The sequence below is a fragment of the Mycteria americana genome, chromosome 9 (assembly GCF_035582795.1).
Source record: "Mycteria americana isolate JAX WOST 10 ecotype Jacksonville Zoo and Gardens chromosome 9, USCA_MyAme_1.0, whole genome shotgun sequence".
NCBI lineage: Eukaryota > Metazoa > Chordata > Aves > Ciconiiformes > Ciconiidae > Mycteria > Mycteria americana.
Window position 1 is genome coordinate 32,313,844 of NC_134373.1, and position 27,122 is coordinate 32,340,965.

The following is a 27,122-nucleotide window of genomic DNA, read 5'->3' on the forward strand; positions in this document are numbered from 1 at the left end:
GCAAATGCTATAGCCTCTGCAGTAGTAAGTGAAATGCACGCTATAGTCCTCCACCTAAGTATATACGAGCCAAACATTATTTAACCTTTGAGTTTTTGTAATACTGCCCATAACTAATTTAAAGCAAGGCTACAAGAGACATCTTTAAGGGAAGTTTCTGGTACTTTCCAGGGTAGGGGGAGGTGGAGTCATATCAGCTTGCATGAGAGTTTTGTGAAGAGGAGGATGGGAGTTATAAAACGATTTTATTTTATTCACTTACTACCTTTGATATTCTGGGTTGGCCGAGGAAGCAGAAGATATGGCAACACAGTAGCCTGAGACATGCTGTGGCTCTCAGAGTTCCCAAGGTGGACTGGCATAAATACAAAGGCAAGTGCCATTAACTATCCAAATGAGCTTCACAATGAAGGACTAATCAAAACCTCCTTATGACTTCCACTGGGACAAATCAACTGTTTGTATGTTGATGCTTTAAGAAAAGGTGAAACTGGAAGAAAGCATACAACTCAAACATTCCCCCTTTATATATTTAACTGCATTATTTCTAGGCTTTCGTTGAGCAAGCTGTCTGATGGCAGCAGGAGCAGAACAATTCACAAGCAATACTCCCTGGGGTTCAGTTACTATTTCAAATGGAAATAAGAAGGACTCTTAGGAACCTCATAGCAAACCAGTTTCTTTTATGTTGTTGCTACTGCAAATTTGTATTTTCTTTACTCTTATCATAATATACCACCTAACAGCTTTTGTGAGGTGTAAAACATGACACATTGTAGTAATGGATTTTAAGTAATATTTTCCCTGATACTTGCACAGCTTATTTTGGTTTACTGAGGAACAAGTTTGAGATACGGCCAAGGAGACCACCTACATACCCAAACAAACCTTATATGTTTCAAGTCCTTCAATCCAAAAAGGTAATCAAATTCACATTTTTTCCATGCATCTAACCATGGAGCAGCAGCCTTCTTTCCTATTTCCACACAGATCAGGAACTTGCTGTTTTATTTCAGCCCAGACCCAGGAGAACCACAGCAAAGCAGGTAAGCTCCCTGCTCCCAAATGCAGCATTGCCTCCCTAGAGAGTCATGACAAATGCATGACAAAAGCAACATAGTTCATAAAGAACACATTTTTCAGAGAGCTCCTCAGATATCTTATGCTAATTTCCACTGATGTTCAACAGAACGTAGGTACTTCTGAAAAATGCTACCCACACAAAGCAAAAAAGGTAGAGACCAAATAATACACATTTCAGCTTCATCCCTCATGTACTAACGGGGAATTTTTTAATCTTTATTTTTATTTATTATTTTTAGGAACTACTAGACTTGGCACAAAATAAACTGTTACTTTGTGTTACCCTCACATTCTCAAACTAATCATTCTTCATAAGTCATCTCTGGCAGCTACTACCCTGCATCATCTTCTCTTGCCATTGAAAGATTAAACACACTGATTTTCAGGGACTTAAAAGTTGGGATATAAAATGAGGAACTAGAAAGTACCATGCTAATTTAATTTCTTGCCCCAGCTCACCTTTCACTGGGTAAGATCAGGGCATTTCCAGGGACCCTGTGCATAAGGCCATCAGTGCCTCCAACCTCCTCTGGCACAGATGGCAAAGGAGCACAGCAAGAGGTCAGCTGTGCCTTTGGAGAGGAACAGTTCTACACCCAAAGCTGCAGTTTTGCAACCTAATTGGGTTAACTTCCATGTGTATGTACTCTACTGGTTCATTTTGTTTCCCACTGTAAACATCCCTCTGCTGGGTTTTAGCCCCACTCTTGATAGCATACTGTTAACAGATATCAAACAAACAAAATCAAACAGAAAAATACTTAAATAAAACAATTCTGAGTAAGAAGGGGCTGGCATAACCAGACACATAAAAGTCATGGGTGTGAAAGGAACAGTGAATATTTTAGGTTAGAAATCAGAAGAATGCTTCCAATATGGCAGAGGAGCAGCTTCCCACTAACTAAAGAAATAAGCCTAATTCTACTTAAAGATCAGAGTATGAAAGAGGTTGTATGGCACAGTTATTGTAAATAAGGCTGGACAGGCCCCCTGGACCACTGGGTCTCATTCCCTGCAAGGATAGTACTGGAGTTGGATACTTCTGTGTACCATGTTATCCTTTCATTATGTTGTGCAGTTCCCTCCGAAACTACTGAAAGTTGTGCTTACATTTCTGAGGGCAGCTCTGGGCAATTTGCCTTTAGCCTCATACCACTGAATACACTTCCCTTTCTCCCTCCCTGCCCACAACTTTAAGAATTAAGCTGGGTACATAAATCTGTATTTCAGATTTCCTTGGTTTAGGCAGACTAAGCCAAGACATTCCCTGCCCCTCTCAAACATCTATAGCAATGAACCCTTTTTGGAGTAATTTCTCCTCCTATGGAAGACACTAGACAATGATATTGATATGTATTTTCTCTCCACATTAATTTGATTTTGTAATCCAAACTAGAGCAAGACATTGGTTGCTTCTGTATCCTTCAGTCTGCTGTGGGTCCTCAAAAGACAACCAAAGTGGTGAAATGAATTTGGAACACTGGTTTTCCTCGAAAGCTTTCTCACAGAAAGCTTTAGTGATCCTTCCACTAGACATTGCTCACCAGACAGTTGCCATTAATTACTGCATGGGAACATTTGGCCAGATATACACAAGACACAAATCACGCATTAGGGATTTAGTTGGTTTAGAACTATGGCAGAAGGAGTCGGCTTTCTCCCATTGTGTCTTGTATGCATCATTTCAAATTCCTTGGCATTTTTACTGGCCTGGCTGTAGACAGAAGCAGGTAGGACTCAGTAGTGAAGCTGATGAAGGACAGGTCACAAACTGAATTTCAGTGAAGTAGATAAGTGGAGCTTTGCCAAAACCGTGACCCTCTCCCTGATACGCTGCACACTACCAACCTAGAGGCTGTAGCAAGTTTAAACCCACCATTAAACATGTGTCTAAATGGAAGCCTCTATTTCATGGTCTAGAAGAAAATTAATTTGATGATTAAGAGAAAAACAGAGTTACAGCCTTGTTGGTGCAAGCAGTACTAGAACCAGCTGCCAGTCCTCTTGGAATGAGGAGGCATATTGCAATAAGAACCACATTTTCTGTAAGAAGTCTCAGAGAACTTTACTAGCAAGTTGTCTCTAACATCTCAGATTTATAGCATGGCCTGGCTCAGAACCACTGCAATTTCAGAGCTTCCTCGCAACAAAAACTGTTATTAAAATCTGAAACTCTGGCCAAGGCTTTTATTCCTATAGCAGTTTATTATCTCCCTTTCTTCTAGTCCTAAAAGTCCGACAGTACAATGGTCTCCCTAGGTTATATGTTAAAACATGTGCATAACAGTTCAGAGCTACAGCATCCACCTTCCAATAAAGCACTTTCTGTGCAAGCCACTGGGGGCATGTGGGGTCCTGAGGTCAGCAAAACACATCATCTCATTCCATCTTGATCTCTTCTGACATTGAAAGAGATCAACAGATAAGAAAGGACAAAAGTTGTGCCCTAGCATGTCCATAGGTTGAATCATGCATTTATGTGGATGTGGTGTGAAAGAGTAATGCAATGAAGGTGGAAGAAAAAAATCCAGGGAATTTTCCATCTCATTCCTCATAAATTAAGATGCACAAAACTTATGTACCCTACTGTTTGCACAGAGAACAGCTCATCTAAACACAGTTGAACTGGCTTTAAAATGAGTTAGTGATGGTGAAACAGCACACAGCTTACAAATCCTGCCAAGAAAGTAAGCTAGTTTTCAGTTTATTAGGATAGGGACTTCCCACTGAATCGGGCTCCTTTCCCTTCAGAGAAATGAAACATTTTTCTAGGAGCGAAAGAACTCGGATCCAAAGGAGGAACTACATTGCGACAGTCCCAGTCTCCCAGCTAATTCTTCTGCCCAACAAGTCTTCACTTTATATATTGATATATGGAAGAAATCCCCTTGTAAGGAAAAGGAGATTAGAGGTTAATCTTTGCTTTAACAATAAAAGTAAGAAGCCACTTCACAAACCATTTCAGTCTCATGGGTTAAATGGGACCAGCTGTACATGTGACCATCATGCAAACAAAACAGTGTGTCACTAAAAAGAAGCTATTTCTTGGCGGCACAGAAAAGTAGATAGGACACTACACTGTTGTCACAAAGGGACAGGGAGAAAGGTTAGAAGGGACAGTTCAGTCATTTATTCTGACCCACTGGATACTGTCGAAATTCAGTTTAACCCTTTCACATCTACATTGAGACTGATCAGTGCTACTTGGGTGAAGCACAAAATACAGGAAGATAACTCCTAAACAGTGGTGTCAACAATTTTTAACAGCTGCAATGCCTGCTGCATTGACTGAACTCAAGTCTCTGAATTAAGTCCTGTGAAATCCAGTATTTGCCCCAAGAAACATGTCTGGGATTATCCCATAGGTTCCACATGCCCAGGATACATGCAGCTTCAAAAGACAGCTCCCTGCTGACTGAAGGAGGAGCAGGTATTACAGGGCTTTTAAGTCTCTGCAAGCAATATAGATATCATATCCTTTTACTGTATTACTCTATAGACTCCAATAAATCTACAGAATTCAGCTTACCACAAGGCTACTGTTTTTCAGAGTGACTGACCCAATGACTGGTATTTATTTGCTGAGACAAGCGCCATTAAAAAAAAAAAAAAAAGAAAAAATCCACACTATTCCCCCTCATCACCACCAAAGATGACATCTTGTTGCCAATCTGCCTGCCAGGAAACCATCTGGAAACAATATCAATACCACAATCTATAGGCATCCCTCCAATGCATTAATCAGGTCATCAGAGTTCAATAACTGACAGCATCTTTAAGAACTGGAAAGGATAAAGCTGTGGTAATAAGGCACAGTCAAGATCAATCCCCAGCGCCTAGCTAGTTCTTCCTCTCCTTTGTTTCCCCCCCCCCCCCCCTCCTTTTTTTTTTTTAAAAAAAACATACAGCATTAGCATTTTTTTCCCCTAGTGTTTGGGTTTAAATTTACCATTTCGGAGAACTTCGAAGTGCAAGCAAGGAGCACTCTCACACAGGAGCCAGGAAGAGTCACAGACTTCTGCCTTGACAGTAGAGTTATCCATATAAACCCTTAAAAGGGCATTGAATAAGTATGGAGAGAATTAAATGGGACATGACAATGATTTGGAGATTGGGAAAAATATGCTTTAAAATAATATATATATATATATATGCTTATTGTAGCCAAAAAATGTACAAAGTTCAGTTTACAAGGTTTCTTATCACACAGAGCAGAAGTACTTTCAGAGGGAGACTAGCAGTACCAGATGCTAACATTATCTCAGAGAAAGGGGCTGGAAACTGAAGCTGCAGAAATCTAAATTTGAGAGTGCCTTTTTTGTAAAGCATGACAAAAGGTAACAAATCAGAAAAAAAAGAAGTTGCATGCGATTTTGGTCTCCCATCTTTCTTGAATGAATGAAAAACAGGGGGTTTTCTAGGAGATATGTTTCAACAACACAAGTTATTATAAGACCAATGAAAAGATACACACTTCTGAAAAGCAGGGAGTAAAAGCAGAAGAATAGCAAATCCCCCTAGATTAAAGAAACAAATAAATCACAACTATTCAGTTTTATCAGTTCAGTACAGCTCTCCATATATATATATATATGTGTATAAAAATCACTGCAGCTGTTCATCATCTTGGACAAAACTCTTTGGGGGCAGTGACAGGGTCTTCTTCAGTGTTTGCACAGCAGCTAGCATAACACAACCCAAAGTTAATTGTTGTACTGCGTAACTCCGTAATACAAAAGGGAGCAGTCAGCCCTTGTTCTGAACTTAAGTTAACCAGAACTGTTCAAAATAACAGCATCAAGTCCTGACAATGAACCTAAACTCAGATTTTGTTTTCACAAGTTGAGATTCAATATTTGTCAAAGAGTTCAAAGCTTTTTATTTTCCTAGTAAGCTAATTTTTTAGGTTTCCAGAAGTCTTTCTGTCTCCTGTAAGCCTGGAAACTTTGCAGAGCAGTTTTCCTATAAAGCATGTTCAGGTTCTCTCATTTGAAGAAGGAAAAGAGTGAATAACTTTTTTACCTGGAAGGGGCAAGGTACAGGGAGTCCAGGAAATAAGTTTAAAGGGTGATTTTTAATCTTATTTATTTTTTTCAGGCTACAAACTTCCAAAGGTAGCTAGTAATAGCTTCATGTCCAGTATATAAGCATCTAAAAGTCTTCTTGCTCTGCAGATGGGGTGGAATAGCTATGGATAATAAGAAGTCAGAGTTAACCTCTGAAAACTGTTTTTACATTGAGTCTCTCATTGTGGAAGAAATTAATATTTTGGCTTGCCACTAAATTAATTACCTATTTTTGAGCTAATTAATCCAGTGGAGCCAACAGAACTAATATTAATGCAAGTACAGGGCAAAATCTTACATTAGAGACTCACAGAGAACTGGGCTAAAAAAATTAGCCCAAAAATATTTTTCCAATGAGCTCCAGAAATTCTGCATATGAAGCATGCAGTTTAAAGGTAAGAACTTAAATATTTGATAATACCTAAACATTCTCATGGGCACACTTGGATTTATAAGTGACTTTTGTTTGTATTTTTTTTTCCAGTACATCAAGCTAAATCTAGACTAAGCCTACATTATAGGTAATGCAAGTGTATTCACTCACAAGTTTTATTCAGTGAACTTCTAAATTGATTTTAGTTAGAATAAGACAACTTTGCATTCAGACATGGAATCAGAAGATTCACCTTGCTTACCTTTTTTCAGGCCTTAGAGAAGTCCTTTCAAACTCTGATACCCTCTGATACTTCTTTGTAAAGTGTTTTGCAACCTAGTGATGAAAGTGGTAAGAACTATGTATTTGACCATACCATTTGAAAAACATTCTAGTAGAAATCCTGCAAATAATTCACATTAATGAATGTATTTTACAGTTAGAAAAACATAAATTAATATGCTGTTGAAATTATCAATACCTAAATATCAGACAAGTGAAGTTTGGCTGGAGTAGCTGCATAAATCTGCCAGTCTAACTATAAAATAGAAAATGGTATCTAGATAACAAGCAAAATCCTTCTGAAGCCTGGCACTGAGAACAATTCCACAGCTAAATACCTCCATAGAAGCCAATGATCACAAAAGATCCTGATGGCCACTGAAGTTTCATTCGATAACAAACCACTCGAGAACGGATTAGTCAGATACAGGACTATAAGAGGTCTTCTGTACCCTGAAGTCCAGTTGCTCTTTATGACACACAACTGTTTCACTTAACATCATCTCCCTTGCGCGTATTACAATGAAGTGATGAGGTATGGGTTTTCACCACAGATGTTATTCCAGTCAGCTTTGATGAAGAGATTGCTCTGGACAATTTCACTTTCATTTTTTTGCAGTAACTTTTAAAGTATACAACTCTACTTCATTATTTAGCTTCTCATATGATGGGGAACTCCTGCAACTCATCAGCAAAGTCATCACACAGAGACAGCGTGTACATTTCCAACAGCTTTCTGGTCCAGGCAGATATGTAGTAGGCTTAAACACAAGACCTTCAACAACAAAGCACAGACATATAGCTAGATTTGAAGCAAGGTTGGTCCAGCGCTCACAGGTTTAGTAAAGGCTCAAACAGACAAGCTCTGCAAATTTAGTTGTTTCTATTTACAGAATGCAAGATGACTGCTATAGCAGGGGACTGGAGTGGCCCAGGAAAAAAACAAACACTCCAGTCCTGTGCTCCTAGTGAAAAGAATATATGTGACTTTACTGATACAGTGCAAAGAGAACACAGTACTAGGTTTATTCAGCTATCTAGGTGTTATTGGTTAATATTAGCTTCGACTAGCTAAGCAATATTAATCAACAATAACTTGTTTGCATATCTTGTTTCAATGCTGGATTGCATCTGTAAAAGCAGCCCTTCAAAGTGCATCTGTAGAGAATAAACTTCTGTACTGCTCCTTCAATTGCATGCACATGCTTTATGGAAGAAGGACAATCTTCCTGTACTGCACAGAAATGAATATAAACACACTTCAGCTCTTGTAAACATGTCCACAGAGACCTCTCATATAACCACAGCGTATTCTCCTTCAGGTTTTTTCCACGTCTGCAAAACTGGAAAAGCAAGGCTATCTTCTTCCTGGATGCTTTAAGTGCAGGGGTTTTGAATTTTATTAAATCCTGGGCTAGAATATGTATAAGTGCAAAGTTTTAATCATCACTGCATATACTGTGTGTACACAAAAGGTAATATAGGTAGCTCCATTAGCACCCAGAACAGCTTCATGCCCAGCTTGTGCCTCTCAATTTTAATAGATGGATTCCACAGAGTATTACAATACTAATAGCTGCCATATCTCAACACCACATGAGGACATTCAGAAATACTCAGTATTTGCCCAGGCAGAAAAGAAAGGGACGATATAGTATCAGTCATTATTCTAGATCCATATACAGTTCTGCAGTGGAAAAGAGACTTCTAAGTATAGGGTACAATCCAAAACCGAGAAAGCTATAAAGGCTATCTTTTAGGTAACACAAAGAATGGCACTGATACTAAGGGTCACCAAACAAAACCAGTGTACAGTTATTCAATTTTAAGAAAGGGAACTATGTAAGGATGTGGCAAGAAAGAGAGAGGACACTAAAAAGGAGCAGTTCAAAAAGCAAGAAGCCTCAGGGAGAGTTAGGAGAGTATTGGAGGGCATAGGTCAGCCCTTAGAAAATGGATTGGTTAAGTAAAGACAGGGAAGCCCATAAAACACAGCAAGTCAAATGTTAGCAGGAAATTAAGAGGGCTAAAAGACAATCCAAAAAGTGCCTGCAAACGAAGATCATGGTGCTAGTAAACAGCTCTTTAAATACATTAACAACAGGAAGGCAGCTAGGAAAGCAGTCGAACTGCTGGATAACAAAGGTGTAAAAGGGGCAGATGGGGATGATAAAGCTGTAGCAGAGAAGCTCAATGAATTCTTTACATCAGTCTTTACTGCTGAAATCTTTGGGGAGATTTCCACACCCATTGCACTCTTTGTTGCAAATCTGGCAGAGGAGCCAGATCAATCTGAAGTAAATTCAGGAAATACTAGACCAAACAAGGAAGTTAGATGTTAATCCATCAGTGGGACAGAACAATGTTCACACAAGTTCTGAAGAAACTCGAATGTGAATTTGAAGAACCACTACCCAAGCTGTGTAAGCCAGCATTATAGAGAGCCTCTGTACTGGAGGACTCGCAGATCCTGCCTGCGTAACTCCCAGCTACAGGAAGGGCTGCGTAGGGGAACCTGGGAAGCACACTCTGGCAAGTCTGACTTCATTCACAGTACGAGTGAGCACATTAGAAAGAATAAGAAAGCAAAGGATAGAGCTTAATAGACACTTTTTAAGATGGAGAGGAATCAGCAGTGCAATCCCTGGGATCAGTGCTGGGACTGGTGTTACTCAGCATGTTCAACAATGACAAAACTAAGTGATTGGGAAAAAAGTTGGCAGGTAGGCTTTAGTGTAGATAAATTTCAAGTAATTCATCTAGGCAATAACTTCTAACTGTTTCTACTCAGAAGGTGGAGCCATCCTTGACAGTTCTCTAAAGTCATCGGCTCAGTGTTCAGCAGCAGTCACAAAAAAGCCAGCAAAATACAGGGCACCATCAGAAAGCAAGCAAGACAGGGCATTTCTGCCACTTCACACAGCCTGAGCGCTCCCCACAACTTGAGTATTGTGATCTGCTCTCCACATACCAAGAAGGACATAGTAACGTTAGAGGGGTGCAGAAAAGGGGAACCAAATTGAATCAGAGCAGATACTTTACATGGAGAGACTAAAAAGGCTGGGAGTCCTCAGCTTGGAGGGAAGGCGGCTGAGGGTGGATATGACCAGGTATAACAAAAAACCCATGAGCTACTGAATGCAGAACTGTTATTTGCCAAATCCTACAACACTAGAACAAGGCGGTACTCACTGAAACTAGCAATGAACCCATTTAAATAGAAAATACTTGTTTACCCAGCAGGTTACAAGCTTCTGGAATTTGCTGTTACATGAAGCTGTGAAGCAAAGGATGTCCACGGGTTCAAAAAGGGATTAAGCAAACTCCTGGATGACAGGTCCATAAATGGACACTTAAAGGACTAAATGGGTACGTAACCTCTAATACTCTTAACACAAGAGCTGTGGAAACCAGAGAGGTGGGGAGAAAAGTGGGTCTCAAAAAAACAGCTGTTGAAGATTCTTCTGTTAACTTGTGGGACACAATGCTGGGCTAACTAGAACGCTGAGGCAGTTTTAATGTTACTCATTTTTTTAGGTAGAGTCAGCATTCCCACACATTGCACCACTTCCCAAGGATAAGCAATGACCAAGACTCATCAGGGCTTCAGAAAAGGACCTCCTGCCACTGTGACAATCAGACTAGAATTCATTGCATGGTTTAACACCGGAATGTTGTTTTAGAGATCTGCTTTCTGCCAACATGCTGGCCACTGTCTCTTAGTATCTAATGATAATTATCCATAAATAATGCAATAAAGAAAACATACGCATGGCTGGTATTCTTCCTCCTGTGCAACTTCTGGATTAATTTTGTTATTTTATCTGTACTGTAACCCCAGCAAAGGAGCAAGTTGATAGAAAGCAAACATATTTATTACCCTTCATGGCAGGGGCGGGAGTGGGACAGGGACAGATATGAACAACAAAGAATAGGAAATAAAACTATTTAGACCAGTTACAAGTGCCAGAGTTTTTCTTTTAGCACCCTTCCCCCTGAAAGCACCTTTTACATCTGTACACACAGTAGAGACATCCATAAGTAATTATTTTACCAAGCAAGGTAAACCAAGATTTTAATTTAATTTTTAATTCAAAGTTTCATTTCAGAAGCATTTTTTAAATGAACACCGTCTTTGAAGACAGTAAGTTATTTATATCTCAAAAAAAAAATTTAATCAGCAAAGCTGTATTTCCTGTCTTGTAAGTGAAATATAAGCTTGGACAGAAGAAAAAATACCTTACAAGAAGTTCAATTACAGCGAGTTTCTCTTCAAAAAAATAAATCCTTTGGTTTGAGGTTTAATTTAGTTCATTATCTTGTAACTCTTACAGTTTTAAAAGAAAATATTTTTGTTTGGTTCTTGGGGAAAAAATTTCTATGCTACACAGATCAAAAGTTAACAAGGTTTGACAAAGTTAACTCTTATGCCTGCTCTTGACACAGTCTGTCTCAAAACCTTATGCTTGTAATAAAGCCAGCTAGAAAGGAACTAGCACTGGAAAGCTATATAGTGAATTCTGTTCACCACAGAACACATAACAGGCATGACCAGACATGAAACACCATGCGTTTTTCTCCTCCTTAATTTGGTGAGAAGTAGGCTATGTTACTACAGTTCCCTACACCAATATCAATAACCATACATTGCTAATGTAATATATGGGTACCTGTCACACATACAGGATCCTGCACAGTGCTCATGCACTGATGAACAATCACAGCAAGTTCAAAGCAGGTTACTTTAGTTGTCAAGCAAAGTACAATATAATAAAAAACACCAAAGCAATGTAACATCAAGTACTAAAACATATTTACACATTTATGTTTACTTTTACCATCTCAGACAAAGCAAAAAGGATAAAGTGGTAAAGAGTTTGCAGTTAGAGGATACTACATTAAGTCTAAGGTCAAGATCACACGTGGAGAAAGGAGTAAGTTCCACACCATTTTACCTGGAAAACGACTTGAACATCTCTGACTTTCTGTCCTTGCTGTTGAGATGCCATGCAAGTTGTTAGCTTTTGCAACCTCATTTTCTGGATGTCACCATGGTCCAGTCAGGAACTGAGCCCCAGCTTATGTTCATGCTAACCAGGACTACCGATTCGGTCTCCATACCTCAACGTCCACAGCCATAGCTTGGAAATACCTTGGAGAAGGAATACAACTTCGAGTTTCATAACAGGTAAGAGCTACAGAGATTGAATGAGAACTAAATACTTTAGTAGTCATCTGAGATGAACTAGATAATGCCACAATTTCAGGTAAAATGAAGGAGCAATACTTCTGCTGACTAAGTTTAGAAGCATTTGAAGAAAACCCATATAAAACAGCCTTTTAAACCGCTACACTGACTTTTACTCTACATGAGATGTGCTTAATTGATCAGAAAGTAGCCCAGTACCTATGTTCAGGTTGACTTAAGCATGTAACTTGAGCAAAATTCCCCATCAGTTGCAATAAAGCTTTGGTCCCACAGGCAAAATGGAGTGAGTGCTTTTGAGCCTGCCTGGTAGGCGTTCAGGACAGCCATGTCTGCAGGACACAGCACAGCTCCTGCCTCCTCACCTGCCCCTCAGCACGAGGGGATTCCCTCATGGATGCTCACGGCCATCCCACAGCCACACCTTTATTCACACCTCTCACATGACGACATTGTAACCGGTGTGAGTGACAGCTGGCGCAGCGGGGCGGCCTGTCAGGAGGCCGTGAGCTGCCCCGAGCTGGTCCCAGCCGGTTCCTGCCGGCTCTGGCACTGAGGGGGGCCCCAGCGGGGAAAACTGCCACACGCCAGAGCCCGACCATTGCGCCAAAATGTCCGTCAGCCAGAGAAGCGCCTCGATACAAGGTGTTAGGGAAAGAAAATGGTGGCTGCTGAGGCCTGGAGACTCTGTGGGGTCCTCCATGGCAAAGGGGGCAGGGACAGCCTGCCCGAGGGACAGCCTGCCTCAGCGCTGCTGCCATTCTGTAACCTGCAGCCAGCGTGCAGCAAGCGGAGACTACGAGGGAAAGGGCTGAATAAGTATTTATGTAAGCGACTTCATAATTGTTTGTGGTGGTCTTGTTCCTCGTTATCTGAATCGGTGATCGGAAGTTTGTATTGATTGCCAAGAAAATAATAAAAAATTTAATTCTCTGACTCAAACCTGTTCTGCCAGCAACACAGAGGTAGCTTGCCACAAACTCTCCTGCAAGAGTACTACATGCTGTTAAGGCACATCCCTGAGCCCGGCCGAAGGAAGCGCAGAATGCAAACTCTGCAACTCCCCTGGGAATGCTGAAGTTCAGACTTCAAAAACCAGCAGCCACTTCTATTCAAATGTGTTCACTCCACTCACGAGCATGGACATTTTCACAGCGACATGAAAAACTGCTGTACTGCAGAGGAACAGGAAGATGAGTAGGAAGAAGAAAGGGAAATGAGGAAGACAATGAAGCAAACCTCCTTTCACCACTCCCCTGTCTGTGAGAAAGGTGCACCCAGACATGCATAGGCACACAAGCCAGGATCTCTTCCTAAAAAACCTGCGCAATACATGCTCAGATATTTGCTTGCCTCTTACTGATACGAGTTCAGTCAGCACTAAATACCTCCAGCTGGTTTCAAGTTACAGCCAGGGGAAGTAGTACCATAAAATTCCTCACAGCCACCCAAACCATTACTCTTCTATTTTCTTCCATGTGGGGTCATCACACCCCCTCTGGAAAGCTTAGAGGTATGATACCACTGCAGGCATCTTCAGAGAGAGCCTGACAATGGTGTATTATGAGCCTTGTTGTAACATCCTTTCAATATTCTTAAGGTCCAGTGATTTAGAGAAGAGGGTCTTTTGTGTCTCCTGTCAGTTCCAGGAAGCTCCTGTCACTGGCATGGAGACTGCATATGGAAAAGAGCTGCTAAATAGACCAGTTAAAAGAATATGGGCCCAGTTTTGCTCCCACATTACTGAAAACCATGAATGCTGCAACTCTGTTGAGGTCAGAGGAATTGCACTGCTCTGATGTTGGGGGTGAGACACCCATACACCAGCTGTTGCATTTCAAAGCCAGGGCTCCCTCCGCAACAGTGGCACAGGCTCTGCCTGAGATACACCCCCTGAGGCCATCACAGCCAGAATGTCAGCGCTTAAACAGCGGCAGCATGCGTGCAGGCATATCCACCAATCTAACCCACAGCAGCACCGGAGTAAACTTACGCTGCACAAAACAGAAAAGGTTTCTCGCCTCCAAAACTAGGCTGGACTTGAACACTAGCAATGTGGAGAGCCAGTAACACTTTCAGACATGAAGCATTGACTTAATACCTTCCTCTTCTTCCACCAAAGGAAAGGAAAGCTTATGATCATAAAAGATCTAAGGTAAATAACCTGAGTAAAGCAGGCCATTTTGGACCAATTTCTCCTTCCTGTGTATTTTAAACACAGCCTGCTTATTGCTTCTGTTTTGTAACTTTCCTTTTGATATAATCAAATGAAAGGAAAAAGCCTCTACCTCAGTATTTAACAAACTGCTTCCATCATTATAAGGAATTAATGGAATGACATATTTATTCCGTTAAGAGACAAGCAACTTCATAAGAGTTAACACTGCAGAAAATATGATTATACAACTATGTGCATTTTATAATGGTGTATTAAAACAGACATCCTTGTTATTATTTGTACTGCACATTTACACAGTAAATGAAATTGTGACTGTCACTTAGTAGATACGGAAAATCTCACATCCCTGTCTCACCTTGTTTATCTATTGGTTTGCACCATGAGTATTCATCAGTTTATAGCACTTAAGAAAAGAACATCACCTTGAAATCAAATGCAACAATGTCCTGATCAGAACTAAGAGCTGGTGGCTGTAGTTCCTTTGACTCATGCTGCCTGCAAAACACAACTCCCACGGGCCTTAGAAGCAAACAGGAAACTTGCACTACTTCCAGGCAGATAAGAACAGCTAACTCACAAAACAGGGATCCTTTCATTATTTGGAACATCTCAGAGAGCGTCTATGCCAGACCAAGTGCCACTGTGTCTCTCAAGCCACTCAAATCCTGATCCTCTTTGTAAGAGTATTCGCAACTCAGTCCTTGGTCTCCCCATTATCCACTCATCCCTTATATTTTGCTGAGGTTAATAATCAGGATAGTGATTTTTGCTACTTGGCAGCGTTTCCCACTGAAAGCTGGTTTAGACAGTGTATAAAAGGGCTTGGGATGAAACTACAGGCTTGGCAGTCAGATTATCCTTCACTACACAGTTCTGGTATCATTTTGGGCACATCTTTCTGTTCAGATATCATCCTGTTGCTCTGCAAATACCCCAGATCACAAGACGGCTGAAGAATAACAGAAGAAGCAGTAAAAAGACAACTCAGAGCAATGGTCTTGACCTGCTGTGCAACAATTAGAAATAAACTGCAGTGGGTGTGTAAAACAGCACACGCCATCACTCACTTTCCTCAGCCTGGAGGTCTGCAGCTTCAGACCACCTGTGGACTCTCAGCAATTTATCACATTTCACAAGAAGAAACAGCAAGTGATGCACATGACTGGCAACTAGAGCATCTCTTCCTTCTCCCACAGGTTATATCTTCTACTGTCAAACAGAATGTATGGTCTGTTTTAATCCTTTCTTGAAGAAAATAACTGAAAACATCCCTTGGTGACAATTCTGTATCCTATGGCACATCAGCTGCATCACAAGCCCTAAAAATGCCTTTGGCACCAAGAATCCTGTGTATACAAAACAGCACTTCAGTCTGAATAATTAATATGCCATCAGCTGGCCATGTTTTTGGCAAGTGAGTGAATTTAATCCAATTACAGCAGAGGCGATGAGGTCAAGCTGACTCTTATGAAGAATCACCAGCAAGACTGTCCTCAAAACATAAGACACTGCAGCTTGCTAGACTTATCTAGAGATCTGACACACTGTAGTGAAGTTTAGCAATGCTCAGACTTGTTATAACAAAGGTAAGTGCCAAGAAACTGCTTTGTGCCAGCAAGCAGAAGAGGAAAGGGATTCAGCAAGAACACACTTTGTAAAGCACTCTGTAATCCTAAGCACTTAATTGCCTTTGGCAAGAGCTGCATCCCATTGCTCTCAGAAGTCGTTTTATCTGCAATTTGATGCTCACAGCTACAGCAATGAATGGAGTGGGGGAGGAGAAGAAACTGCGGGAACCAGGGAGAGAACTACCAGCTACCAGTCTGTCTTTGCTGAACTACCAAAGCAAAATATATAATATATTGGTATGTGCAAGGCCTGATCTGCATATCCAATGACTTTGGAGAGCTCCCATAGAAACAAATGAAGACTGACTCGCATCCAGGCTCTTTAATCACCTACAGAGGCGGGGAAATTTGTTGTAGAGTTACACACCTGTATTTATACTTTAGTATTTATGTAGGAGTGGCTTCACTTCCAGACATTCTGAGTGAACCCATATAGGTCACTGTAAATTTGAAGTAATAGCCAGAGTTTCTGTTTCTTTTCCCTGTCTCTGCTTATAATGCAGCATGCACAAATATTTTACAATATGTTAACCCCAACCCATTGTTCCCACATAAATGGAAGACTCAAAGGTAAATAATGCACCAAGCCTCTTTAATTAAATAAGGAGTTTGGGGGAGGAGTTTCTGCAGACCCTTTTAAATCTTAAAGCCTGCCAACTGGATGAACAAAAGGTAGATTAGGTTCACATGATAAATCCCAGTAAACCTGAAAATCCTTTGTTAATAAGTCACTAAGGGAATTTTTTTTCCCCCTAGAATTTCTGCTTGCCAGAAGTGAGAGTTAAGATTATTTGAACGAGTTTGGTTTCCAGCAGCATTAAATGGGTATATGCCTCATGGAGCTCTAATCTCCTCATTTCTATAGAGCTCAATTCTCCTTTCATTCCTACTAAAGAAGAACCAGTTATTTCTAGCTTTTATATAGGGAGCAGCTGCTGAAACTTCAGAGGCAAAAAAAGTTTATGAAATTAGTCAAGATTCCCAGGAAAATTAAAGTGGAATTCTATATCAGCTTTAATAGCAACAGCAACACCAACAGAGGTACAAATGTATTTTCATTTCATTTTGGTATTTCTTTCATGTAGCAGTTTGCAAATGATCCTTTTAAGTTTCCATTCATAAGTTAGCGTTCAGTAGCATGTTCACAGAGCCAAATGACATGTTCGTCTGGCAATTAGCATACTCTTCTGTTTGTAGAGAGGCTTAATGAAGACATTATTAGCGACAGACCTTGCTGTAGCACATTAAACAGACCCTTTACAATTGCTTAGGAAAGACCCAGATTTTAGCAAAACCCATACTGTAATCACAGACAACATAGATGACATTTAAAGCTGTGATAAATTTAAAAAAAAAAACAAACTCCAGAGTCCATCCTACCTGGATCCATCTGGCTTCACCAATGAATCCTTTTCAGCACTATACATTAATCATATCTTCTCTTCATGCAGTGCTGAAATCCAAACAGGATATGTAATCCTAACGTACATCGCGGAAGCATTTCCATCAGTGAAGGGGATGAAGGCAGCTGTACAAGGCTCGCTAAGATCCTGTCTGGAACAGTGGATACCACTGTTGTCATTCAGGCTCAGAAAAAGTTTAAAAGAGTCTACTGCAACAAGTGTAGCAACCTGTTTCTAGAGCAATGAGGGAAAGGACATCCTACCTTCCACTGGGAGGTTAAAAATGAATAGTTTAGCATCAAAGAGAAAAGAGGGTATTAGCCAGCCAAGGGGGGGGGGGAGAAAAAAAAAAATTACCTTCATTACCTCCTAACTTGTACATGTGGAGTAAAGTTTGGAAAAGCTATTGAGTACAGCGCTAAACACAGCAAAAGCAAACAACTGCAGCATGTTTTAATATGAACTTGACAAGTTTATAAAGGAAAGGAGACAAGTCTTTCTGCAAAAACAGGATGAAACAGTCCAGGATCCCTTCCAGCCCATGCTCAGGCCTGAACCCAAACTACCTAGAAGAGTCCAACAGACTGTGGCTCCCGGTTCTCCAGAGTCTAACCAAAAACTTCAGCCATCTCCCTACATGGCTCTCAAGCAGAGCTTCTGAGCACACTTTCCGGATTTAGACATCCACAACTTTAAGACACAGCATTTGGAGCAGTTCTGAACTCTATTTACATCTGCATTTTGTTTTAGGAGGGCTCTGAAAGTAATTTGTAGCTGTTGGTTTATAGTCTTTCTAATACAGTGTATTTGGCCTACGTAAGGATATTGGTATGGATTTTGATTTACTGTAAAAATAGGATCATCGCCCAGAGGAAGTCCTAATGATCTTAAAGGAGGAGTCAGGGAGAACACAAAACAGACCAAAAACTGGTGAAAAATCATGCGTCTCTTACATTTAACTTAAGGCAATGACAATACGTAATCACTGCTTATTTCAGACTTTATAAATTCCCTTTCAGCATTATACAAGCAAACCACCAGAACTTCACTGATTTATTTCCTTCATCCTTCTTTGCACCATGTAGCAAGGCAACTAAAGCTATGGAGAGATGCTTGCAACAGCAAAGTGTCAGATTTCTAACTTTCTTTGCAGCAGACCTTTTAAGATTTCCCTACAAGGCCAATAAAAATTGGGTCAGTGATATTAACTAGTGTGAGCCTCCCACATTTATATAAAATCCTAGCTGTGATGTGTATTAAAGCAGGCATTTTCTTCCTGCTCATGTCTCTCTAAAAAGGTTAAATACCATTAATGTATCGCACACCAGCACAGGACGTGCTGCTCATCCTTCTAGTGGCTGGTCCTCTGGTGGCAAACATTCTCCTACTACGACCAAAGTCACTCTAGTTACTGCTGGAGTTAAAACACTTGTCCTGTAGTGTTAGAATGCAAAATGCTAAGGATGAGTGTAACATAGGTGTATTACAGAAATGCATTATAGTGAGCACTATGTTACAAAAGTACAGTGCACATAGCAACCAGCTACAGAAGAATAGTATCATTTGAGAAACCACAAAATACTGTGGATATGTGCCAGAAGAAAATTAACTATTCGTGCCATCTGACAGTTATTAGTGAATATAATTCTGGTTTAAAAACAGAAGGCTCCTAAAATGCACTCTTAGAGCCTAGTTCCAGGAACATCTCAGCAAATATAAAGTTGCACAGGAAGAGACATACCATATTTGGCAAATAATAATGCAAGTCATTAGGAAAAAAAAAATAAAGACGTGCAGGAAGAAGGGGGAGGGAGATAGTCATTCTGTTTGGGATTTAAAATGTGAGAGGAATTACTCCTTCCCTTACAGCTTCACTGACAGAAATGGTATTTCCAGCACTCCACTAAGAGGTGGCATCATTTTGGGGAGTCTTATTGGGGAACGCACCTTCTGGCATCATTTTGGAGAGTCTTAGTGGGGAACACACCTTCTGCAAGTCATGTAACTCCATGGTCACCCTCCATAGGGTTCAATGTTTGGAAACCCTCAGAAGCAGGCTGTGTGGAACCAGGTATTTGCACTTATCCTCTCAGCCATTCCCTTTGTAGAGAGATAATCTAGGCTTCAAAACGCTTATGATTCTGCTTCCTGACTCTGGGAGAAGCATCCCTATGGATTTACTCTGCAGAAGACAAGGCTGGGGCTAAAAAGTAACTTTAAACTGTGAGCGAAGGGCAGGATTCTCTGTCTTTTCGTCCCTGGTCTCCAGCCCCTGCTAGTCTGCCATGCCACTCCCTTCCAGTCTGAGTGCAGGGCACAGTGCCAGGTCAGAGTCCAGATGTGCACATACAGGGAAGAGATGGCAAAGAATCCCCAAAAGCATATGCTCCAAAGCGTGAAGGCAGCACGCAGAGAAGTGATTTCACCTCCTCCCCCCCCGCCCCAAATTAATGATTTTAAGCATTCACCTCCTTCCCCCATCCTTACACAGTACGTTTAAGTGGTGTCACGAGGATTTATCCTTCTCTGAGACCCTAAGTGTGGTGTGCAACATGGTACAAATTACTTTGAGAACAGCAGAAGTCAACAAAAAACCCCACACATTCATTTTATCTGAAACATGAAAGATGTACATGTGCAGTGAAGGAAGATTTCTACATGTGCCACCGCATATGCACCCTTATATTTGAAAGACTCAGAAGTCCAAGGGAGAGCCAAAGAGATGATCATTACAGCCTAGCCTATAAATGCTTGTTCTTAACAATCCTTTGCTACCTGCCAACAGAGAACAATAACGCTATAACAAATCACACATAAAAGATGACAAGTACTTACTACCAGGTTTGCTCGCTCTCGGATTAACGCCCTCCGGGACGGGAGCCGTGGGTGAGCCCTTCTCCCCGCAGGAGCCCAGCTGACGCTCTTGCAGGGGAAGGGATGGGAGCTGGCTTGAGACACCCGCAGGAAACCCGCGGCTCCGATGCTCCAAGCCCGGCATGTGCCCGCAGCCCGCGCCGCTGCGCCGGCCCACTGCAGCGCGGCTACCACGTCCCTCCGGAGAAGCAGGTTTCCCTCCTCCTTCCCCGCCTACTCCACCTCCCCCTCCGGAGGATGCCCCGGTACCCCCCAGCTCTGCCCGCCCCCGGGCTTCCCTCCGCGTCCCGCTGCGCAGCCGGCGGGGAGAGCCCCGCGGGTCCGGGGAGCGCCGCCGGAGCCACCCCGCCGCCGAGCTCCCCCGGCCCCGGGCCGGCGCCTCCGGCCGCAGCCCACCTGCCGCTCGGCTCGGCTCGGCTCGCAGCCGCTGCCCCGCGCACTCCAGGATCGGGGGAAGCGCGGAGCCCGCGGGGGAAGTGGTGCCCGGCGGCGATACTCGGTGCGGTCGGCGCGGCTCCCTTTAACTCCTTCCCTGCCCCGCCAGCGCGGGCTGGCGGCCGCCTCGGAGCCTTATTAGGCAGCGGCCGCGGGGCCGGGGGGAGCCCCAGGCCCGCCACGGCGAGCGGTGGCGGGGCCAGCCCAGCCCAGCCCAGCCCAGCACCTGTGAAGCGCGGCTCGCACAGGTGGGGCGGCTAGGTGTGGGGGCCTCTATGGGGGAGCGTATGGAGCTCTGTAGGTGGAGGGAGTATGAGGGGTGTATAGGGGTGCTATATGAGGTGTGTACAGAAGAGTGTCTCGGGATGTGGCAGCTTTATACGGTGCGTATGGAGAGGGTAGACAGTGTGTGTATGGGGTGCGTGTATGGGGAAGCATAGAGGGGTGTGTTTATGGGCTTGCATGGGACGTGCATGGAATATGTATGGGATATATATATGTTTTCTGGGGTGAGCGTATGGCTTGCATATAGGGGAAGAGTATAGAGGATGTATGTGAAGGTCTGTATGGGACTTGGATAGGATGCTGAAGGGGTGTGTTTACAGAGGTGTGTATATGAGTATATATGGGGAGTGTGGGGGTCTGTATAGAGCTACAGCCCTGCCACCCCCTACCCCGATCCAACGGGGCACTCTCTCAGGCACACGGGCGACTCCGGGCTGCCCTCTGCCTCCTCCACCCCACGCCCAGAGCCTGGCTGGGGCTGGTGCACCGGCACATCTGCCTAGGACATCCAAGTCTGGGGCAGGGAATTTAGTTTAATAAACCGTTTACAGTTAGTTAAGTGCTAAAATAGTGTAGAAGGAAGAGCAAATGAGAGATGGGGACAAACTGGATCCTCTTCGATACTAAGACCTTGGAACTGCTGTTTTATAATGTGGAACTAGAGACCCTGAAGGGGAGGGGTAGGGCGATCCAGGTACATGGCAAACTTAAAGCCCTTTTACTCTAGTACTTTTAAAAGTTTTTATTTACACATTTTAAAACCCCAAACAACTGACTTTTAATCTGAAATGGATTTATAGCCAGATCATAAACACACATGGGGACAGACACATCAAAAGCCTGGGTTCTATGGATAAAGCTTTTCCTTTCTGTCATCTTGCATTCTTCTGTGCTGCGATCAAATTACTCCTAGGTATCTTAAAATGTGGTTCTGAACTGCTACAGAAAAGGGAAAGCACAAGCTGCAGAGAACTTGCCTCCTCACCAGGCTCTAAAATACCTCTAGGGGTGATGGAGCAAACCACAGTCCAGGCTCTAATTCTTTCTCTCTCCTCCCTGTTTCCACTCAACAGCAGTCAACTTAGAAAAATGTGGCCAAGATAAGCAAGTCACAGCGAAGCTGTACTTTGCTGCAGCAGCGTCAGGAGTTTTATATTTTCAGAGACCTCAATATTTTTCATTTTGATTCTGAGGTGAATTTTTCAGCTATTGATAGAGGATGTGTCCTGCAACCTGAGTAGGCTCTACAAGGAGGCAGTGCAAGATGCTGCCTTTTCCTGGTACATCGTTTGTCTTACTGAGCACAAGCCTCTGCAAAGGATGGCAGCAGTTACCGGTATGAGTCCATGAAAAGTTGTAGCCATCCCTTTTGACTCTTTCTCTTCCAGGTGCAGTACAAAGTGAGTGAGCTAGGAGGAATTGCTGCTGCCTATTCAAGAGGAAGTTGTCAGCTGGCAGTGATACTTTTCTTACTCCTAATTCCCTTAGATTGACTATCTGTGAGGAGCACAAGATGCTTTTCCTGTTTTAAAGGCTCTGGGACTTTGAAAAAAGATAAATAGATACTTTTTTTTTTTTTTTTACACCTGAATCACTGAAATGTGAGTCCTAAAGAAAAGTGACTTATTTTCAGAGGTTCTGCATACCTCAGTTCTCACTGGCTCTGTTGAACCTTCCTCTTCAGATTTTCTTTTCTGTGAAGTCACAATGGAGTTTCAAGGAAATGTTAAGAATATCTGTAAAGTAAAGTAAACCTATGAGTTGGTACAAATAAATTTTAAAGACAGCTTATTAGCCAGTTTACTTCACAGGTAATCTGGTGCCAGGTAACACCACTCATAGCATTAGCATTCAACTGTACATACATACTATACTAATTATATGCAGTCAGGCTGTTACTCCTAGGCTTTTTCCTTCTCAGTGCATAGTGATGGCATATTCTGGACTGTGCAGATGTGTTTCCCTTTAGTCCAAAACAAATGGACGTACATCCCTGATCTCTGCTGATGTGCATGACTCTGTCTATAGTTGATTTCAAACGGCAGTGCATGCGCACAGAATCCAACAGTTACATAGCCATTGGCACATGAGCTGTTAAAAGAAAGATGCTTGTTATATGAACATTTTCTTTCTGTAGATAAATGTTTATTTGGCATTAGAATACAGAAAGAACATGAAACCCTAAGATAGCCACACAGGGGCTGGCACGAGCTTGCTTTGACCTTCTCCATGCCACAGCTGACCAAAGTCTGTACTGGCAACACCTTTTGGGAAAGAGTTTTCTTCTCAACATTTTTAAGTGTTCATTCCAAGAAGGTGCTGCTCTGCATCATGCTTATGCTTTTCTTTGCTGATTTCTAGCCTAGACTTCATGAAACTCCTTTCTTGTAAATGTTCTCATGTCTTACCAGTTGGGAATTGCTGCTCTAGACAATCTTGTAATAGCATCACAGTCTCTGCTTTCAATTTAAAATGATTGCTCAGGCCTTAAACACTCACAAAGAACAAGGCCCAGTGTTGCCAGTGAACACACATCTGCCTTCAGCTGAGAAGGAGGAGTAGGAGACACTTGAATCGGGATGAAAGCCACTGAGCTCCATAAGGAGAGCAGATGGTGCCCCTGCTGGGTTTCAAGGGATTGACTCATTCTCAGCAGAGCTCACATATTTCACTCTCTTTTCCTGTTTCTTTGATTGCACAAGTCAGATCAAGAAGGAAAAAAAAAAGTGAGGGATCTCCCATGCTAGTAGAAGGCAGTATGACATAACACTTTGTGTCCAGTCGCAGCTTCTCCCCAGAGTCTTTGCTAGGACCATTTATCTTCTAGCTGGGCCTCTGTCCTAAGAGCCCTCTAGGATGCTGGAAGTCAATAGTGCCACTCCTTTAGATGCTGACCCTAAATCAGATCAAGCTCAAGATAATGAATGTTCAGATATGACATTTAATGAATGCTGTTGGCTAAAATAATCCTGTGCATTCTTAACTGGCTGCTTGAGGGTTTTTTTTTTTAATTGTAAACATCCTTCATGCAGCTGCTCCAGGGACACGTTTAGGAAACAGCGGCTGGCTGTGTTTAAAAGATTTCAACTCATCTTGACCTACATTTAGATTTTTGTAGCTTACAAGCCGCAGTCTGTAACCAGCAAAACCCTCAGAGAGCTTATATAGCTTCTGTAGGGCAAGGCACAGGAAACAAATGAAGGATGAAGTTACCCAGCTGAAGTGTTTGGAAAAGTGAGTTACTGAAGCTGAACTATAGGGTTCAGATGATTATCAGGTGATTAGGAGTACAAGGAGCAGAGCTGCATAAAGGGAGTAAAGATAACTTCTCCTTTTGCCTTGTGCTTTCTTCCTGATTCATTCTCTCACTTGCAATCTTTCTGTAAAACCCTTTAGGCTCCTTTCAGGATAAAGTTCAGAAGGTGCCTAAGCACAATTGCACTTTTATATGTGCTTCCTTCTCACTTAAACTTCTGCTCCAGAAATTGCTTAAGTATAGGGCTTGTTCTTGATATGACACCTTAATAAGTGGGGAAACTGGTAGAATCAGATGCTTAGGAAGTAACTTTGTTGGGAAGGAATATATTCATCCATTTCCCAGAGCCAGTTCTTTCTTTTCTCTTTCTGGCGTGTGAGTTTTTGCAGAATGTAAGCACTCATTTTAAAAAGCAATGCCGCTTCTAGCCTCTTGAGATTAGGAGATAATCTTCTAAAAGTGAGCCACTATAATATCTTCCCAAATCTGCAGGCAGACTGAATTATCATCCCCCATCCTGCTTGTGTCTTTGCTGACTGTGAACACAGAAAGCATTGAGAAGCCTGTGAGTTTCATGCTGCAAATAGAGATGGAGTACCTAAGGAGGGGGGAAGCCAAGAGGTCAGACACAATGTAGTACTAACATTGACATATAACGTTTAGGCCAGCATTACTTCACTCAGCTCAGGAGCAAGAAAAATGAATTAGATGTGTCAGCAAAAGACCACATAGGCAGTTCATGAGTAGCTGGTAACATGTACAGGTATCTGAGTCTTTACACTTTTCAGTTTGTTGGAAAAAGACAACAGGGCTGTAAGCATTTGGCTGTTGGGGAAATTACAGATTTGGAAACTCAGCAGCTGTTTTATCCTCTTGTATTTAGAGGCTGGAATAATGTATAAGCTAGTGGCATAAACAAGGAACAGCTAGCAATGTCACTGATTTTAATACCAGCTAAAAGGTACAACGTGTGTTTTAAACTAAAAAACTGTTCAGGCTAGCACACCAAATATTTGGTTGGACTGCAAAAGTTCTGCACCATCATTTTTCTAAAGCCACTGGTGGTGGCAGAGAACTTCCACTTTCATACATGAAAGCATTAAAAACATTAACTACTTCTGACTGTTGCTGAATGAAATCCATGAACAGAGTACTGTTGGTTTTCATGTGAGTCAAGTGCAAGTGATGGATAAAGGGAGTGGTTACTCTGTGTTATGCAAAAAGGCATTGAGAAACAAGTACTGGCTGAGGCTAGACTGACCCTACAATGAGCGGATCGCTATAAAGACAATCAACAGAAAGACAACATTGCCACCCTGCATCATGCAGTTAGCTTTATCCTTTTCTTCATGAAATGGAAAGAGATAGTACCTGCACATACGGGGAAGACACAACTTTTTGTCCTGAAACTCTCACTTCAGCAGAACTAAGTTCAAATTGACCAGGGGGTTCTGAGATGAATCAGAGGCTGGAAGAATTCAGCAAATATGCTTATTAGCCATTTCTACCAGAGCATACTTATGTTCTGCTCAAGTAATAGCTGAGAACTACAGAGCTTCCATTACATATGCAGCTAGTGCCCATTCCCATTCTGTACAGAGACCAGCCAAGCTAGCTACAGAGTATAATTTACTTTTATTACAACCTCCAGTCTCTAATCTCAATTTCTAGCCTAAAGAAAGAAGTACTGGTAATGGCTACATGGCTACAGCATGATTACAGAGACACACAATATTCTTGCTTTTTTTTTTTCTTTCTTTTTTCTTTTTATCTTTTTTTTTTTTTTTTAAATTCAAAGCTTAAGAGTGCCATGCAAATAGTCTAACCCTTGGGAATGAAGAGTGTGATAGAAACAACTGCTGGTAAGTCTCATATAACACAAATTTGTTACCCTGAAGAAGTAAACATAATAAATTGAGAAGGTATATTTGAAGGTTGCCTAATCCATGGCAATAAAGTTGTTATTTGACAAAGCTCGGATTAGGTAGCTTCAACAGTTATAGGAGAGTAACATAGCATTTGTAATTAAAATTTTTTGCCAGGAAATTCTGTTGCAATTATCAACCAATACTCAAACAGTGGAAATACAGTGGAAATGCAAGAGGATATTATAGTTAGCTGGAAATGCAACACATGCCTGACCATGCTCCAGTGCACATTTCAGATTGCCAACCGCCCACAGCAGGAGTTCCACATAAATAGTTCACCATCTATATTTTGGAAGCCAACCCCAATTACACTGTAGATATACCTAGGCTTCTGGGTTTATAGCTAGACCTCTATTGCAGAGCAGGTGAAAACATGCAGCTTGTGGAGGGGAATGCTTCACATAGGATTTCCCAGGCACTTCCAAAACAACTGTATTTGCACATCATTCATATATGGCACACACATCTGAAGATACCATGCAGATGTAGCTAGTACAGTTTACAGATCTAGGGAGAGAGAAAATGAATTCTTTACTTGTCCCCTTCCTTCTTTTTCCCTGAGAGAGAAAAACATTTATTCTTACCAAACAAAATGAGAGAAACCAATCCTGCTATATATCAGTGCCCTAGCTGAGAGTATTGTCAGCAAATTCCATCTAGACTAAAAACTTCAAGGCCCTGTGGTGTGTGAAATTTCTGAGACTTTAAGTCAAAAATGAGTTTGAACAGATTAACTAGCTGGGACTTGAAGATGAAGCTGGCTTCTCTGAAAGAAATCTGTTTTACACAGTGTTAAGTGTGCTTGCTTCCTCTTTTATTCAAAGGAAGCAAAGGAGTTTTGTGAAAAGAGTCTTCAATAGGGTCTTTTCCTTTTAAAACTGTGGAAGAGTTCCAGCCAGTCTGTAGCATTGGCTTGAACTTTGTTTTTCTGCAAAGCAAGAACCCTTTAGTTTTCAGTGGCTTCCACATTTTTTCCTCCTTCTTTTGTAACATGTGCCAGTGAAGTCAAGTGGGTTGTATTAACTTAACATTTTTCCAAACATTCACACTTAGGACCAAAAAAGGGAATATTTAATAAACATAACCAGGAATATGTTGGAATGTTGATCTGATGATGATCATAA

The 27,122-nt window shown here is 41.8% G+C and overlaps 1 protein-coding gene across 4 annotated transcripts in view; it reads right to left on the minus strand.

Moving 5' to 3' along the window:
- The window catches only part of MYLK (myosin light chain kinase), a 223,507-nt gene extending 202,927 nt beyond the window's left edge, over window positions 1-20,580 (minus strand). For 2 of the 4 annotated variants that reach the window (XM_075512680.1, XM_075512679.1), the window contains exon 1: window positions 20,056-20,296. In XM_075512680.1, the coding sequence (XP_075368795.1) occupies window positions 20,056-20,218 (163 nt within the window). In that variant the 5' untranslated portion in view covers window positions 20,219-20,296. Of the gene's footprint in view, window positions 1-20,055; window positions 20,297-20,490 lie in introns of those variants that run through there. The other 2 variants (XM_075512681.1, XM_075512682.1) reach the window with 2 other exon arrangements.
- Window positions 20,581-27,122: the final 6,542 nt, after the last annotated feature.